A 19559-nucleotide genomic window follows, 5' to 3' on the forward strand; every position below is an offset into this window, starting at 1 on the left:
CACGTGTGCCGCACCTGCAGCTGCATGTACAGGTGAGCCTCCTGCCGCTCCTTCCTCTTCTGAGCCTCCACGCGCTTCTCCTCCTGCAGCCGGTCCACCAGCTGCATGGGGATATCCGTATCCTTCACCATCTGCAGCACGTAGTCTGCGGACACGGCCACGCACGCACACACCACGGTCAACTGGAGACATTTGTAGGGGCTGCTATGCCACTTGTGTGTTAAACAGCAGTGTGGGGGGGAATGGGGGGGAGGTTGACGCGCGCGTTTACCGGATTAAGTATGCGGGCCCCGCAGAGGCAGGTCCACAAAGTGACTCGAATATAATTTAGACACATGCTGGTGAGGCAGTCTATTTTCGGAGCCTCAATATTGTTGGAACAAGTGCTGTTAGCGAGCACCTATGAAGGCTGGCACGGCACAGGACAGGCGGAGTGGCCAGCTCCCCAGTGGCGATGTTTACACACTGCACCAGGTACTCATTGAGTCAACCAAGGTGAGGCCCATGACCAGTTTAGATGACCTACCGCTCCCCACACATGCCATGACACACACAAAAAAGACAAATAAACAAACACGCGCACACACACAGAGTGTGTGAGCTAACACCCACGCACTGACATTATAATGCACGTGCGCAGATCACAATGGTCAATTTCTCTAATCCATGTTCCACCTTCTAATCTGCAGTGAAATTCAAAGCATGTTTAGTTTGTCCTTCCCCCGCACCTCCGATAAGCACGGTTGGCTACATACAGTGCGAAAGAAGTCAAACATACATACAGCTGTGTATCTCCATCATGCGTCTTTTTGTATTTTTCAGGTGTTGTTCCGTTAAGTACGCACGCAGAAAACTATAACAAGTTGATAAAGTAACCAAAATGTTATTGTGCAGAAATGTATAAATTCCAACAAGACAAAAGAAAAAAAAATGGAGGCTAAACGGCTGTCGGCAGACTCAGCCTTTCACAATAAGTGAATAAAAAATCGGCACACACATTAACATCACCAGAGACATCATCCTGGGTAGGTCTAACTGAACCCAGGGAAAGGCCCGCATCTAACAATAGTTTTATTTTACTGCGGTTGACCAAAGCCAAGCCGGTAACATTTCAGCCGCTAAATCTAAGTGAATCTTCGTGACATCCCACAGGTCCCCCCATGTTTACAGATTCAGAATTATCCAGCGAGAAATACCGATAACACGGAGCGCAGAAATGGCACGATACTTGCATTAGCTACAAGTGGTGCTGGGATGTTAATTTTTGTGACAAGCTAAAGCCAATGCGAGGGAGGGGGGAGTCACTGAGTGTATCAGCTGCAGCATCATCGGTTTGGAATGGCCTTGCCTCAAGGGCCCAAACTTCATCTCTTGATGAAAAACGATTTCACGTTGCCAGCAATGAGAGCTATCGCTTGCAAAATGATGCCAAACAATACGGACAAACGACCTGGGCACGTGTCATGCTGTGTTGAGACAAGGCTAAAACAATCACATAGTGACAGTGAAAAGTAAGAATAGGGTTTTTCCACTTTTTTTGGAAAACAAAAGTGAAACATTTTTACGAGGAATCATGTCTGCATTAACCACAATACTTGTGGTCAGATTGCAAACAAAAAAAACTCTGATAATATATGCATTGTCCTTGAAACTGATTGATCCACACCAGAGACAGCTTTCTTTTGAGCCTCGTCTCAAATGGTGCTAGAGACCAGAGGACGCCAAAAGGCGTACAGCTCAAAGACAATGCACTATCAAAGTAACGAGGGCTCGGGGTAAGCATTTTACCTCTTTTGCCAGTACCAAAATATAATAGGGGTTTTCCCCTTTTCTCTGGCAACAAAACTGAAACCTTTTACAAGGAATCATGTCTGAGCTGTACGCCTTTTGACGTCCTCTGGTCTAGCACCGTTTGAGACGAGGCTCAAAAGAAAGCCGTTTCTGGTGTAGACCAATCAGTTTCAAGGACAATGCATATATTATCAGTGTGTTTTTGTTTTCAATCTGACCACAAGTATTGTGGTTAATGCAGACATAAATCATCGTAAAAAGGTTTCAGTTTTGTTGCCAGAAAAAAGGGGAAAAGCCCTATTCTTATATTTTGGTACCTTCAAAGGAGGTCAAATCATGAAGACAGTTCTACGTGTTAACATGTCAGACTGATATAGTTTTAGCAAATATTAATTGTGTTTCCTTTGTTTCATTTAACGTCCAATCACATGATTGATCTCTTTAAAAAAAAGGTCAATTATTTAATCTTATTTAGCACATTCAGAATTGAATTACTTCTTTATTTAAATGTTATATTTAGCGTGTAAATAACACTTTCTTAGGATTGCAATAACCAACAAAATTGCAGATGACATTACAAAGGCAAGTACATGACATATACAACACAATCAATCGTATACAACTGCAGGACTGTGGTATCTGCACACAAACTAATGACAATCATGTCATGATGTCTTTGACATCCATTTCACAGCCGAGTCGATTGATAAAACCCCGAGAGAAACCGTCAGGCCGCATCACAAAACGGATGACTCAGTGCGGCATGAGTCAGCGACGGCCACGCAAATCTCTCAGCTTCCCAGTCACGTGGCAAAGAACCGAGAGATTTGAGGGCTTCATCAGCTGTAGCAGCTTTTGGCTCGGCAATCGAAAAAAATGACCGTCACTGCATTCGCATGCTTTCGGATGTGCTGCGGCCGTCTGGAACGCTCTTCTTTCCGACATTAGGAAGCTACCGAAGCTATGTACTTTTAAATGATCTAGATTGAAAACTCATTTATTTAAAACTACTTTTTGTGTTTAGTTTGTTGTCCTTCCCCCACAACATACGTGCATAAGTCACCGGACACCATCGAGAGACTCACCGAGAGGCGAGAACCAATGTGCTCGCTTCACCGATCGACATTGACCAATGTGGTCAAGTATGGTTGAACAACGCCCGACGATTGGTGCATATACATATTAGTAATAATCGATATTTATAGAGCTCGTCTTTCATACCACAAGGTTCAGGGCAACTTGACACGAGTTAAAACAACAAAAAAGCTATTACAGAAAAGGGGGTAAGAAAAAAAAAAGACTCGGAACGTTATAGTACATTGAGGGGAAAGGGAAACATTAACGAAACAGTAAAACGATCATAAGATGCTAGAATAAATCAGCATCGTCCTTGGTAATCTTGCTTGGGGCCCATAAGCCATAGGCCCTAGTTCCCTGCAGCAATAGATCCACGAGCCATAGCGTACTCTGGGAAGGAGGAAGCAGTGGGTGCTAACCAGAATCAATGGGTATGAACAGGGGGCACAGCTTTTGGAGTTGCTTATCGCCACATCCAACACGTGGGACTCTGTCTGGCGACTCAAATCTTGCCGAGATAGAGCTGAGGGTGTGATGGAGATGGAACTGGGAGAAATAACTGGTACACGGTTGGACTCGGTAGGTTGAGGAAGAAAAAAGGGGAGAGACCCGAATACAAATTTTTACCATCGAGGGAGGGCCCACAGGATCTACGCCACAAGTAGAGTTGCCGGTCTCCAGAAGTCAAACAAGGTCTTTCGATTCAAGAGTACAGTCGGAGCTTGTTATAAACGAAGCAAGCTTTCACGCAAAAATACATTATTTTTAATGAGAAAAAAATGCAAACATTTGGTTGGCCCAAGCACAGATTATTAGGTGGATGTTAGGTGGAATATTACATCGCACGATCATGAGAGATGGCGGCGGCTTGGGGAGGCCTTCATCCAGCAGTCGACTGACCAAGGCTGATGGTGACGATGGCTCCAGCATCTCTGTACAAATTATAAGACGTTTTAACGAATGAGAGACACGGCCGAGCTCCCGGCCCCTGGCCCACAGACGTAGCGTTGAGAGTGTGCGTGGAGTGGGGGAGGGCTCACCGAGCTTGCTCTCGCGAATGTAGACCAGCATGTAGGCGTTGGTGCAGTGCCGCACGGAGAAGTCGTCATCCAGCCCGCCGTAGTTGTGCTCAATGGCCTCCTTCTTGGTGCAGCGCGAGACGACGTCGTCATCAAACTTACACCACTGCACGAACACAAACCCCCAAGTTGCTTGAACAACTCCTTTTAGAATTATTATTGTGTCACGACCAACTATTACCTCTTCCATTATCAACAATAATAATATAGTCGTAAAATAAGATATCTACTTTGTGTTCAAGAATAAACACAAACCGCAAGTCCCTTGAACAACTCCTTTTATAATTATAATTGTACTAGCCTTTTGCCCGTCCAAGGACGGGTGTATTGCAGTAAATATGAAACTTGCAAGTGAAAAGCAGACAGCGACGTGATATATTCATAGCATTAATGCGTGTGCAGTTTGTCAGGGCACAGTGACAAACCTCTTTCATGTTAAGGTTATAATCCCTTGTTCATTATGACGTCCTTTTTACTTTGATGTCTCAACAGTGTTACGGAGATCGCGTGACGTGAGGGTTCTGCCTTTGTAGTGAGGGTTGTAAGTTGACGCCGAGGAGGGGGGAGGAGGCGCCTCGGCCCCCCATGTGGAGTGACGTCACCCGATAATTATTATGAATGGATGTCCATTTGGAGGACGTCACCTTCTCATGAATATTGAGGGAGAGTTGGTCGATGTGGAGTGATGTCACGTGCTCATGATTATTAATAAGGGAGTGTGCTCCATGTGGATTGACGTCACCAACTCATGATTATTAATGAGGGGGGGGGGTGTCCATTTGGAGGACGTCACCTTCTCATGAATATTGTTGGTAGATGTGGAGTGACGTCAATAGCGTTAAGGACATTCCTGGGTGATTATAGTAGGTATTACTACGACGACTACCGCTTCCACTATCAACAACAATAATACATATATTGATCATTTATATCTACTTTGTGTTCAAGAATAAACACACGTCTATGTGATCAAACAATCCTTTCCTCCGTGGCGTCGAACTCCAAAGCTTGTGCCAATTGCATGTAATGGCATCGACAGAGATAACTTTTTTTGTTGTGTTTAGTTTGTTGTCCTTCGTTGCCTTCAAACGTTGTATATTTTTACAGTGAGATTGCTTCCTTTGAACATGAGAAATGACATTGTCTACTTCAAGGTCTGAGCCAGCTGTGGACGCTGCTGCGCGCTTGCGGGATGGCCCAATCGCGAATCCCCGACGCTGGCCCCGAGCCGTCACCAACGCGGTGGTGCTCACCTTGCCGTCGCGGTGCTCACCTTGCCGTCGCCCATGGGGTTCAGGTAGACGACGTAGTGACCGCCGTGGTTGTCCCCGCTGTGCACCAGCACGGCGTGCAGGATGTAAGTGGCCGAGTCCTCTGCGTCCAACTTCTGCAGGAAGTCGTCGAGGATCAGCCTCTCGGGGAACTCGAACCTGCCAGGGCATTGAGCAGCAGCGAGCAGCAGCAGCAGCAGCAGCAAGCAGCAGCAGCAGCAGCAAGCAGCAGCAGCAAGCAGCAGCAGCAGCAAGCAGCAGCAACAAGCAGCAGCAAGCAGCAGCAGCAAGCAGCAGCAGCAGCAAGCAGCAGCAAGCAGCAGCAGCAGCAGCAGCAAGCAGCAGCAGCAGCAAGCAGCAGCAGCAAGCAGCAGCAGCAAGCAGCAGCAGCAAGCAGCAGCAAGCAGCAGCAAGCAGCAGCAAGCAGTAGCAAGCAGCAGCAAGCAGCAGCAAGCAGCAGCAGCAGGGACAACATTGTGTTAACGTCAGCAAGGCCAAAAGATGGCTTAGGAGCCTACACACAGGGCTCTACAGCCTGTTCCTTCTTCTGTACGGCTGCTGATGGAGATGCAGTGCAAAGCAACTACAATTCCACGCTCAGGTGGTCAAACCGGATAACTGCGTCAGGAGTAGTAGCAGAGTGTATAGCTGTGACATCTCCTTCGTATTTGTGGATCGGGCATTGCGTTGTTCTACGTTGTACGATCTGTTCTGGATGACCACCGTCGCGCACTACTGGAGAGTTTTTAATTTTCCATTCGTGAATCAAGTATCTGCATCTACTGCCATGGTTTGTGCAGTGGATGCAGTTTAGAGTGAACCATGAGCTTCGTGAAAGATCAAGCCAGGGATCTTCTGCTCTACAGCCAACCACTCCAGAGACTCCATGTATGTAGAACTTGTTTCGCACCGTAAGTCACCAACCGTGCTAATCAGAGGTGCTCCCATGGACACTATTAAAGTTGCAACCGAAAACAGCAAGTGTAATTTTCATTTATTTTAATACGTAGGTTTTCTCAGCCGACACTTGCATTCATAATTGATGTTTAGGTTAGGCCACATTACTGATTTTGCGACATTTACCCTGCACCAGCATGTTTTATGGACCATCTTATAAGCACAGAAATAATTCCAAATACTTATCTCACCGAAACATGTAACCGATTGGAAAGCTATGGGAGATTTCACATCTAAATTATTGCAAGAAGTTAATATGCGGGGTCTCCATTACTAAGACAGCAGTGCAATACACCACGCCAAAGTGTTTTTGCTGCTTTGTCAAGATGTGGATGCGGCTCTGCGCGTGGCCTTTCATAGGTACTCACTAACAACAACACTTGACCAAAACAGTCTGGTCAGACAACGTACTATCAGAGTAATGAGAGCTCGGGGTAAGCCTCTACATCATGAGGCCTCCTTGCCAGTACCAAAATATACTAGTAGGGTTTTTTCCCCTTTTTTCTGGAAACAAAACTGGTCGAACACCATTTGAGACTAGCCTCTAAGAAAAGCTGTCTCTGGTGTGGACCAATCAGTTTCAAGGACAATGCATAAATTATCAGAGTTGTTTTTTGTTTGCATTTGACTGCAAGTATTGTGGTTAATGTAAACATGATTCCTTGCAAAAGGTGTCAGTTTTGTTGCCAGAAAAAAAGGGGAAAAACCCTATTAGTACGTTTAGATTTAACAACACCCAAAGGTGGTCTGCAGTGAATGTACCTCAGCCTTATCCAGACCACCAAGCTCAAAAGCCCCAGTGTGGCATTTTATTATCCTAACAAATTATCATTAATTTGAATATATTTGAATGCAAATCAATTAATTATATGACTGTAAATTGACATTCTAACATAAAGGAGAATGGCAGGATAACCATATTTTCTCCACTTTTTGAGATGGTGGTCCGGATGACAAAACTTCACACTTTTTATTTTTTGCGAATTGTTTCTGAAAAAAAGATAACCGTTATCTTATCAGGCTCTACCCCGGGGGCCAGGTAGGTCATTGATTAATGGATCAATTACAATTCACCGCGATAGCTGCTAGATTGTTAAATGCCGGAGGACAGTGACACATCAGTGTATTTTTGCAAGCAGCTGCAACGATCTTGCTCAATGGAGCTGTCCCCAACAACTCGTTCGAGGGAAGTTCTCTTACAAAAGCTTAAATATTCATCGAAATAACCCACAGCGTGGTTTAGCAGAAATCATCATCTCACAATGAGGGTGATGCTGAGGATACAAAAGATGATGGTGGTAATGATGAGGACTGTTGAAGATGATGGCAAGGATAGCAACTGATGCTAACCGATGCTGAGTGCACAAAAGTCCAGTGACTCAGAAATTTACAGAATTAACACGAGACCAGACTCAGTATTGTATTTGGTACATTGGATTTTACCGACTTTCATAATATTGAGCATTAAGAATTGTATATTAATCATTTCTATATTTGAAGCATTCGTGACTGCAAGGATTCATATTCTTAGGTTTTTTCGGTAAAGTCACGTAGGTAAAAAAAATTAATAAAAGTAAAATAAAAAAATTAAATAAAAATCACGACGTTTCGGAGGCAACACAAGCTATCATGCTGTGACGGTTCCACCTGAAGACGGAGGCTTGTGTTGCCTCCGAAACGTCGTGATTTTTATTTTATTTTTTATTTTACTTTTATTAATTTTAATTTTTTACCTACGTGACTTTACCGAAAAAAACCTAAGAATATATATTAATCATGAATGTATACAAGACTAAAACGGATGAAGATCAAAACATTAAGGTCCTAACATTTTGTAGAAATGATAAATAACAGACGTTGAATTTATGACCATCGGGGGGGGGGGGCGTCTTAGAGCTCTTAACACACATTAAAAGACTAAGATAACATCTCATAAAAATATTGGAAAGGGGACCCCCCATTGGCAGCTGTCCCTGTGGGCACAAGATGTGTCAGCACCTGACCTGCAGCATAAGAACATTAGTTTACAAGTAGGGGGGTGACGATTGCTGTGTCATCCCTAATTGAGTAACTGGTAGCAATTTTTTATTTTATTTGGCAAATTTCGGAGCATAACGCCAGCGCACTTTGCACCACTGTTTACAAATTAGGTCACGTGATCTTAATATCCACTGTGAAGCAGCTGGCGTGTGTAGTAGTATTTGTATGTATGTAGTCCATTCTCCTATAATGCGTGTTTTCGCGACGCAAGTTGGATATAACGCGATGAATGTATTATAGGGAACACGTTTTTATAGCGCGGATGCGAATTGGATATAACACGATTGAGTGAGCGGAACTAAGTCGCGCGAGTAGGAAAAAGCCATTGAACGGCTGCCTCGGCGTAGCGTCGCAAGGCGGGATTGCTGCTGGATGCTTCTAGATGCTACCCACGTGAATCAGTCTTTTGTTGAGCCTGCGTATGCATCTCACGTGTTAACGTGGACTGTGCTTTAAATCGAAATTCATTTTATTATAACGCGATTTGTCCATAACGCGGTGTTCTTTAGGAACGCAACTACTACCGCGTTACAGGAGAACAGACTGCATGTTACATTTATTTCGCAGCGTACGTAGCCAACCGTGCTAATCGTTATCACACTCCGAGCGTGAACTTGTGCAGCTAATGACAGGAAAGATGGACACGGATAATGAAAAATCACGGATAATCCAAAAATAATCAATTTCTGCGGATCTCTATAACAAACACCACTAACATAGGTATAAATTACACTAGCAATCGACAGACCACAAATCGGATAAACCGCACGCGGATAAGCGATAATCTACTGTATTTAGCATAAAAATGTAAAAGAATATTTCTGACGATTTGACCAGAACGGCCTTTTTCTCTGGTAATGCTACATACGAGACGTCTTTGCAACCCGGGGGGGGGGTGATTCCACGGAGGGTTCTCAGGGTTGCTTTAAACAGCGATGCTGCCATCGCACAGCTATTCATAGAAATGCTCAGGTGGGCGCTGCACAAGGAGCAAAGGATCCTGGGTTCCCAGGACTCTGCAGCACATCAAGCACAACGTCACCGCCTAAGTAGCAAACGCCACTTTCGCAATTAGATTTGCCAGTTCGTTTTTTTTTAAGTTGTGCTTTCGTTTATTTATAGCAGTGCTGCTCACAAGTTTTTCCTCGTGCTTACTAATACCATCGCTAATAACAGCCAATTGATACGACGGTATATTCTTACCATAGCGCTTACTCATACTTACTATACATAGGTATTTACGAAGATGAAAATTATTTATACCCCCCCCCCCCCCTGCCTCCAGCTGGTGCTGTCATTCGCGACGCACCACAAACTTTGCATTTTCAGTTTTCCTGATGCCACGGTTTACCCCATGCGTGTGCGGGCACGGTCTATTTGGGGTTAAAAGCGAAGTGAAAAATGCCCTCGTGAGGCAATCTCCTGGGACCTCCTCGTATCGTCATCGATAACCTCCTCAAATCACACAAGTTACTGCGTCAATGGCTCTGCGTGTCAGTCACAATGCCCCGGTATGTTTAACGTCACCGAGTGTTGCCTCATTTTGACTCCATGATACTAGAGACGTATTATGGTGTTGACCAGGGGTCGGCAACCTACGGCTCCGGAGCCGCATGCGGCTCTTTACGGGCTGCTTCTTGACGATATGTACGTATGTACATAGATGCATTGCGGCTCTTGAAATACTGAATTTTGTACCGAATTGGAAAGAAATGGCTCTTCTTGTTATTTTGGTTGCCGACCCCTGGTGTTGACGATGAACTAGACACGACATGCGACTTTTGACCTAATTCTGATCGCGATCAGTGGTGCGCTGTCAAGTGGACAAAGTGAGGTAATGCATGTCACGTAACAGGTCTAAACAAAACTAAAAAACATTTTTTTTATTTTACCAGTTAAAGCCCATGGAGCTATATTGCTCTTTTTTTCATAAGGAACCTGCCCACAAATGGTAGCCCAATGAAGAAGCTTATAGTGTGGAAATGTAGAGCGGCCAAATACTCTAAATGCACGTTGATTCTAAATGTGGAGCGGAAAACCAGAGGACCCGGAGAAAAATCCACGCGGCCACAGGGAGAACATGCAAACTCCAAATACACAGGTGTCAGGGTCGGGATTGACCTCCTGTATAGGAGGTGAGGTAGGTAGCATCTCGCCACCGGGGATTCACATTGTTGACAATTTAGATTTTACCTAACAATTTAGAACATTATGACGAGTGACTTGGAATTGGGCATCACAAAACTGTGAGAGAAGGCTAAGGTGGAAGGAGGCATTCACCGAGCAGTGGATCGATCACGGTTCTTGAACACGATCAAACACACGACTTAATTCTTCAGACTGTGCCAACAAGTGTGATACCCGGCTCTGGGGCGCCAAACGGCGAGTAGTGTGCGTGGCATCGCTAACTCACCGGTCGTTGATCTTTATGTTCTGGTCGGTCTGTGGGTCGTACATGAACCTCATGAGTTGCAGGTGCAGCACGGGTGGAAATGACAGGAACTTCACACCCTTCTCTGCCTCCTGCACACAGCATGTCAACAAAACGCAGACGTTCTCAGATCTTTAAACACGCTGCTCATATTTTATCTACCACAGATTATTAATTATTTACAATTTCCTGCAATTGTTTGTGGCTATGTCGTGTTTTATTTACAAACCAGATATATATTTTTTATTTTACCAGGTAAGGCCCATCATGGAGCTATATTGATCTTTTTCATAAATGACCTGGCCACAAAAGATAGTCGAACGAAGTGGCTAATCATGTGGAAATGTAAAAAATACAAATAAAACTTAACTATTCTTTATCTTACCAGGAAAGGCCCACTGAGCTAATGCCTTATTTTTCAAAAGCGACCTAGCCTTAATCATCATGTGAATATTTATAACAGTGGCCAAATACTCTAAAATAATCCCAAGGAGGGGAACGCATTGTGGCAGAGGGGGGGAGGGGGGCGGCACCTGTAGGCCGTGCTCCCCAGCGTCGTATTTGTTGTCTCCGTCCAGCTGCTCCACAGCCACATAGTCGTTAAACGACTCGTAAACTGGGGGGGGGGGAGAGGAGCGAATACGTGGTCACCAACACTCACGACGACGCCTCTTGCCTTGCATCACAAAATCAAGGCTCGCAAGAGATTTTCAGTTAGGCGACGTACCAACCCGGTCAATATTTGCGTTAAGACCCTCCCCGGTGACTTCACTGCATTGACGTTCGTTTTAAATGTACTGGAGTGACCCCACAGTGTTTGACTCAAAGTTGGAGAGCCTACAGACACATCTCTGGTGCACATCTCTCCAGAATAAGTTAATACCCTACCACCACCCAACACAGCCAAGCAAAGTAAAATATCCTGCATGCAAGCGTTTAACATGTCAATTATTATTGTTTCATCTCGTCAGTGAGTTCAAGCACAATTCTCACCACGAAATGTAGCAATTAAGGTAGAAGTTCCGCTTGCAACCGAATCAAGCATCTTCAGGATAAACTCATAATCCAAAAATCTATTATGAATCATAATGCAGTAATTCCTCATTTAACGTGGTAGATGTGTTTCTGAAAAGTACCTAGTTAAGCGAAAACTATTTCCGAATAAGAAATAGCGTAAAAGGTGGGGTCTGCAATATGTACGTGTGTATGATAAACTTATTTTGCACCGTACATAGCCACCCGTGATAATCGGAAGTGCGGGGGAAGGTCTGGTGCAGACAGTGAGATGGCGGGACAAAGTGAGATGAGGGTATGTCGTGTACTGCGTCATTCTGCGCGCATACCCAGAATTCCCACACCGCTCAGCTCACGCGCATACCCAGAATTCCCACACCGCTCAGCTCAACAAAGTAGTTTGTCGTTAACCGCTCAGAAAGTCCGTTAAAACGGGCACGTTTTAACGTTCCCCGACAGAAGAGCCGCGTCATAGCGAAAACGCCTTGTGCGAACACGAGTTAAGCCAGGACTTGTATTAGCTGGGCTGTGGTAAGATAGCCAAGTTATGTATGGAGCCAAAACTGGGCCTCTGGGGTTCGAGTTTACGGAGCAACACCAACATCGGCGGCGAGTGCCATCTGCACCGATCCTAACCAGTCCATACGTCACCAGTGTGGTAAAGTATGGTCAAAACAACCTCCCGAAATCATTACTATTATACAATAAGAACACTTTGTATGCTGTAAACACACCTCTTGTAAAAACGCAGAGCGCCACAATATGGTATTTCTAAGCATGCACTTAAAATGATAATGCAAGTTTCATTTCCAAATTTATCCAGTACAAATACAGAATATTCTGTTTGAATGACAGTTATTACATATCTATCATACCCAAAACTCTCTATTTTGTACAATAAAACATTTTTCCAAAAATGTTTAAATTGCTTTCCTCAAGTTCTTTTCACATTTGTCATTATTTTGCCACTTTCTTTAAGCTCTTTTGAGACTAAAGTGAAAAAAACAAATCATTTATGTTACACATGTCGCACAAACTCGCCGAGTGCCGGTTGCAACCCGTTAAGCTCTTCCGTAAGCAAGTTTCTTTTTTGTAGATTTGGTTTAATATTCAAATATGGGATTTCCATTATGCACCGACTTCACAATGGATGACTCTTAGAAATGGTATCATAATAGGGAGAGGAGGGGGGGCTTTATTCACAACTTTGGTGGAGGGTTGGATGTTTACTTTTAAAGTTCCAGATATTGCTGGACAACCAAGGTATACAGGCCACTTATGTGGTGTGCATGCTGACAAATAACATGTCCAGTCTACAGGGAACATATGTGGGTATGAAGAAGCAATGCTGCAAATTGCCAACACTCACTGTTTTTCTTGCCCTTTATACTCAGCTGGATGTCATAGTAATCTTCAATCCTTTCTGAGCGGTAGTCCACATGCTTGCACTGAATGTAGGACTGAAAAAGGAAGAGCATTTCACATCCTGAATAACTCCGCAGGCACCTAAGTGGACACATTCGTCAACAATAACGACGCCTTAAAAAGAAGACAAAAAAACATCTGGAAGATAGCGGTGACGTTCCAAGCAACGGTCCTTCATCGCAGCACGTCAAGGTGATTTGCCCAATATGTCGCCAATTAATATAATATTCTTTGAAGGTAGTGTTGTTGATAAGTGTGCCAAGATGTTTGTTAATTGTCTTTGTGCACCATCACCAATGCAGCAGCAAGACGAAATGTGTTTGATTCTAAAGCATTCAGATGACCTAATCATTTGTTTATAGAGTGAATGTGTGTTTTTTACATTGAAAGTTTTTTTTTTTTACACAAGTAAAAAACACTTACCACCATCTTTCCTCCAAAAAGCTTCGGAATGGTACCTTCCACGCACGTCCCTTTCATCTTATTCTCTACGTTGTCAAGCAGCTGTGCGACGGAGAGAACACGTCAACAATGCAGCAAGGTGGTGAAGTGTGCGCTGGTGTGCCTGCACTCTAAAATGCGTCGCAACATTTGTGCAAGATTGACTTTAAACATGTTTTTACTCCCTCCATTTCTTCCATTTTCTTCCTCTTCCCCATAAATAGACTGCTCACGGACACTAACCCGACCTCGCATGGTAGGACGGCGAGCCTGTATGCTTTTGTTCAATCCTTAATCTCGAGGGTGCATTACGTAAAGCTTGTTACACTTCTCGTGTGAAATCCACATTGTTTTCTGGGTTCTCTAATGACAATGAAAGATTAAAAAAACAACTTATTTTTACATTTCTCAAATGCACAAACATAGCGCAGAATTATTTTGGACAATTTAGTTGTTACTGCACTGAACGGCAACGTGGCAGCGTTTGTGGATGGTGGTTGCCAATAACAGCAGACCAGAAGACAGCAGAATTTGCTGATGACAATGGGAGAAGTCAAAACCAATGCCGAGTTTCACAAAGTTCTATTGCAGCCAAGTACAATTGACCAACTACTTTGTGCCGATTAGCTGAAGATGCATTATTTGGAATTGTTAAAATAATAGTTTTATTGCTTGGCTGTATTGTCTCATTTATACTGTTTTGATTATAGAATATATGGCGTCTTGCCTGTACCGTCACATGTGTAATGCCCGACTTGTCAGCATTTTCGTTTGAACTTCCAATCTCATTTGTAATGTCTCCACCTTATTTGTCTGTTATATCCATACTTTTTCCATATCATTTTTATAGCCGTCTTTGTTGCTAGTACTGCCTCACCTGTTACTGCCTTGTTCTGTATCATTATAAACGTCGTTTATTTGCTTCTGTAATGCGTCTGGCTTGTACCATCTCCTCTGCTTCCCATATATGTAGCCTGACTTATTTGTACCATCTTAGATTGTTTTGTCATATGGACTGCTGCGAAACATTTAATCGGCATGGTCTGAAATATTGGCCACGTCTGCCCTGTGCGGTCTGCTGGTTCGGAATGCTCTATGTGTCATCTCCAATGTTCTTTGGCATTCCATCCAACTATTTTATTGAAAAGAAACATTTTAACAGCATTTGTATTGTATAACTATCGCAATTCGAATGTATGAATTGTTTCGGGCTCGTAGAGCGAATCGATTTTCATCCAAGAATCATTACAGGTCCAGCCTATGTACCGTGTCGCTTGACGCCCTGGACACCCTTGCAAACAAGGTGGCATTCCACCAAGGGACATCGGGTACATGTTTGAATAATTAAATAAATGCAAAAAACATTCCAGGCACATTCATCTGCTATTTAACTTTCTGCTTGGTGGGCCGCTATTAATCATGTGCAGAGGATTTAAAAAATCTTGTGTTGTCAAGGGTTGCTTTTACTATGTTACTAAATGTCAAATTACAGCCGATATAAACTATTAAAAACATTATTTTACCAGTTAAGGCCCACTGAGCTATTTAACTCTTTTTTAGAAGTGACCTGGCAACAGATGATAGCTGAACGAAGTGGCCTTATCATGTGGACATTTATAGGAGCATCCAAAAAAGCCTCTAAACGCATGTTTCTAGCCACCTAACACCACAGTGACACGATGACCCATGAAGAGACATTCTCAACAAATGTTCTTGTCCCTTGAGACAAATTAATCCCATGACCGTGTCATCCACATTTCAAATACCACTGCATATTCACTTAAACAGCAGTACTTCAAATTTCTTTTCGTGATCAGAAAGCATTCCTTAGATTAAGCTTCGCATGCATTTTTCCTGTCACTATGGTTCAAGGAAAATAAAAAAAATAGCGATGGGATACTTTAACCACTCCAAATTTTAACCACCGAACCAACTAATCAGATTTTTCTTTCCCAATGAAGATTAGTACAATCATGTTAATATAAGCAGATAAGCGCATAATTGTGGTAACTGGTACGTAATGGAATTCCTAAATGTATTTTTTTTCCTTGTATGAAAAACGATTTAATTATAGCGTTTGTCTTGTCATTCGAATGGAAAATTCTTCAAATGTCAGCATTACAGCACTATACGTGGTTGTATATGGGCTGGAAAATTTGTAGGAGCACCGCAAATGCACAATCACGCTAAGTAAGCTTTCAAAAACGCAGCGACGAGATGCTTGAGGCATGTGTAGTGTAATAGCGCCGGCTAGTGACCAGCAGCGGCCACTGCGATGGACAAACAGTACACACGCCGGTGAGCATATACACGGGTGTGTCGGCAGGGCGGAGGAACTGGGGCAAGGGTCATGGAGGGCCCTATCTGAAAGCCCCTGGAACTTGCTAGTGAGTTCGAGAAGTAGCACAAAAGGGGCCGAGAGCGGGTGCTCGAGGCTGCCGGTTCTGGGATTGGGTCGTCTTGTCGTTGCTGTCGTGTCGTCGCCATTGTCGCTGCCGTCTTAGCTCGATATTGCGCTGCTAGATAGTTGTTGGCCGTCTCCATCAGCGCCGTCGGTGTTAGATGGCGAGTGTTGTATATAGGCTAGCGACTGTAGAGTGTGCAGGCGAGATTGTGTTCAATAAAGGAGGTGCCTCTACAAACCTCGTCTCCAACTCACTGACACTACACATGTACAGAGCATAGGACCAACAGCAGGGATAGACCAAGGGGAAGCGAGTCGCCTTTTGGCCTAGGTTCCATTATAGGGGGACAAGACAATACCCAATGCCAATATTCTTGTCATTATCAACTCCACCACCTGACAAGACCGATATGTTTCCAAAGAAATTATTTATACGTGCCAATTTTTAAAATAAATTTCTGATCAATAACACCACCACCACGCACTGAAATGTTTAGTCATGACCAGCATGCTTTATTGGTCAGAATTTGATCAATACGTCTTAACTACATATTTATAAACTTGACAATTCTGTCTGGCGGTGGAGGGGGGGTGAGTGACAATTTTTTGCAAAACTACGTGGCCTTGATAAAAAAAAACAAATATGGACCATAGCATTGGCTAAGCAAAAAGCTATATTTTAAGTTAACAAGACAAATTATTTGTTTTCAGTCAATGAAAACCGCATTGGTACATTGCCAACACCGGCTGCGGCTGACCCCTGGGCCACAGAGGGTAAGGGGTGAAAGAGGCGGTGAGGAATGAGGACCAGGAGAGGGAAAACAGTGGAAGGGGCTGGCTCCGAGTGGCCGTGGCGATAAGGCATAATGCACGACAGGAAGCTCGTTAAGAGCCTGCTGCTGTCAGCCTGTCAGAAACGTTGCTCCTCACGCTACAAGGGTGCTACGCACACCAAATAACCAATTGAAAATCATGAAAAGCTGTTCCGATTGCCTTTTGCACATGCAGCATCCGGATATATATGGGGTAATATTCACATCGTGTTGATTAGCGCGGTTGGCTACGTAGTGTGGAAGAAGTTCAACACATGTACATATTCATTCGATTTTTGCAATGATGTAGATATCAAGACGGGAACGATACCCATGGTCATATTTAAACGTGTACAGATTCACATTGTAAATGTGGCGACCGGTCATGTGCATGTCCAGGAAGGGCGCATGAACTTACCACTCGGCTGAGTTCTTGTACATCGTGCTGCATGAAGCTGTCCAAAGTCTCCCAACTGTGTAACAACAAACAGCATTAAAGGTAACTATTTTACTTGGGTGGCACTTGGGAGGCGGGGTGGCGCAGTGGTAAAACTTGTGTGTCACAGCAAGAAGGGACCCGAGTTCGATTCCTGACTTGGGCGCCTTTCTGTGTGGAAATATGTCTGTTCTCCCCCTGTTTGGCACGAGTTTCCTCCATGATCTCTGGTTTCCTCCCATTGCATACCACCCCCCCCCCCCATAACTTAACTGGTATTGGCCAAAACATCCCAATGCTGAAAAATTACCTGCAAATTACTCAATTAGGATTACACATATCAGCATTGCCACCTCCTGCAAAACAAAAACACTTGGCAGGACGATCTTGGATTGCCCCTTTTATAATTCGGTTGTATTCCTATTCGTGTAGAGCCGTGTCCTGCATTGCAAGGCCAGCGACCCATTGGCGGCTCCTGGTGGCCTTTCGTGTGGCCTCCGTCAATACAAATGTGAAAACACCCCCAATCATGCTGTCAAACCCAATGGTTTCAAATGTGTGGCTGCCTTCGCACTGATGATGTCGTATCACGGAAAGTGACCCCCTCTCTGAAAATGAGTGAATAAAACTGGTGGAACAATCATGTTTTTCTTCTCTGTTATTGCTCATTTATGGGTTTGTTTTCGTCCCAAGTGTCTGTTATTCTGCAAGCCATTTTCCTTCATCTCCATGTCGTCTCTCTGCCTCCCACACCTGCCATGATCCTGGTTGCCATGGCAGCCCCACTGCTCAGCTGCTCCTGCTGCTGTTGCCGCTCGCGGTCTTGCACCCTCAGGACCTGGCTGCTTGACGAGGCTTCCTAACGCCGCCTCGCATGAATCATTTACTTTTCTGACCCTACTACAGGCCACAGCCTGCTGCCACTCCTCACACTACTGGTGCATCTTCATACTGGCCAATGTTTATTATTATTATGATGGGTTTTTTTTTTACCCACCCAGCAAAGCCTCACCGAGTAGCAAGACTCTTTCAGGAGTACGCTGCCAAGTCTTTGCGGCAGGGTGTGATATTGCGATGTGTCATTCCAAATGGGTAAATTTGCATGTATTTTTTTGCATTGGGATGTTCGCCCAATAATATTTAGCATTGCAAATTGATTTTAGCTACCGGAGAACACTGGAGAACCCAGAGGAAGCCTATGCAGAATGGAGGGAGAACATAAAAAATTTCATACAGAGGCACGCCGAGTCCGGATTCGAACCCTGGCCCTTCTTGCTGCGAGGCACAAGTGTTACCATTGTGCCACACTGCCAATGTTTGTTGTCATTAGCTAATTCCTGCTGCCTTTTGCTGCCAAAACCCTACTTCCTGAGGCTGCCTGCGGCCACCAGCTATCGTGGGTAGCCTGCTGCCACCCTCGACTCCCCTACAGAGTCTGATGCCATCCTAGACTCCCCGACAGTTCCTGCTGCTAGCAGCTATTCTGAGTAACCTAGTCCCATTCTACACTCTTACAGGGCGGTAATGCCGTGCAAGCGCATGCGGTGCGCTTCACACCGCTGCTCTACATATCTCATCCAGGGACACTCTCGCCTTGCTGGCCGTACAACACGAACAGCTATTCTTACGCACGCCAAGCCCTTCAAATACAACTGCAATGCCCGGACTGGATGCAACCAGTGCAGTATCTTTCCTCCTTTGCCAACAGACAAGGATGCTGGCAAAAATACATGGAAGACCATCTCTATGTCCATATGGAAAGGGGATAACACCTTAGGGAGAAAGTTAGGAGAGGTCCATGGGACCACTTTTTTTTTGTTACCACCATCACGAGTGGGCGAGCACCAAGGGGAGTGAACCGCACACACCCTACATGCCGTTGTAAAGCTAACGAGAAACACCATCTTCCAGGTAAGGAACTCCCCCCTCCCCCGCACACAACGCAAGTGGTTGAAAGGGTGGGTCGCACGGCGCATTCAGCACAAGTGCGCGCGGTGCCACTTGCCCAAAAGATTTGGTTAACTTCTTTGTTCCCACGGGCTTGTCGCTGTGCTGCAGCTCGTAGAAGACCCTCTGTAGCGCCAGCGGGACACTCTTGGAGGAATCGTCACCCTCGGTCGGCATCTGATAGACCGCCTGCAGAAACAGTAACCACCGGTTAAAGGTATTTGGAGAAAAGCTGTCCATCCTTAGCGCACTTGTTTCAACTTGCAGTAATCACCACAGCTGAATGTATTATCTCTATATATGGCAAGACAAGGCAGCAACAATGGCAATGCTTCATCTCCCTTTTCATTTTTTATATTACAACAAAACAGAGCATTCCTGCACCTGTACCTAATTTTTTTTCTGGCGCCTCTTACGCTTGACAATTTTCCAAA

The 19559-nt window shown here is 44.5% G+C and overlaps 1 protein-coding gene across 5 annotated transcripts in view; it reads right to left on the reverse strand.

Annotated features, from left to right (window-relative positions):
* The window catches only part of USP7 (ubiquitin specific peptidase 7), an 87434-nt gene that overhangs the window by 37340 nt on the left and 30535 nt on the right, over positions 1-19559 (reverse strand). For 3 of the 5 annotated variants that reach the window (XM_078862673.1, XM_078862657.1, XM_078862666.1), the window contains exons 7-16: positions 19184-19314; positions 17161-17215; positions 13509-13589; positions 13030-13120; positions 11180-11262; positions 10629-10738; positions 5221-5377; positions 3909-4053; positions 3708-3800; positions 15-145 (exon numbers count right to left, since the gene is read on the reverse strand). In XM_078862673.1, coding sequence (XP_078718799.1) covers positions 15-145; positions 3708-3800; positions 3909-4053; positions 5221-5377; positions 10629-10738; positions 11180-11262; positions 13030-13120; positions 13509-13589; positions 17161-17215; positions 19184-19314 — 1077 coding nt within the window. The remainder of the gene's footprint in view (positions 1-14; positions 146-3707; positions 3801-3908; positions 4054-5220; positions 5378-10628; positions 10739-11179; positions 11263-13029; positions 13121-13508; positions 13590-17160; positions 17216-19183; positions 19315-19559) is intronic. The other 2 variants (XM_078862692.1, XM_078862683.1) reach the window with 1 other exon arrangement.

The sequence above is a fragment of the Lampetra fluviatilis genome, chromosome 1, assembly GCF_964198595.1.
Source record: "Lampetra fluviatilis chromosome 1, kcLamFluv1.1, whole genome shotgun sequence".
NCBI lineage: Eukaryota > Metazoa > Chordata > Hyperoartia > Petromyzontiformes > Petromyzontidae > Lampetra > Lampetra fluviatilis.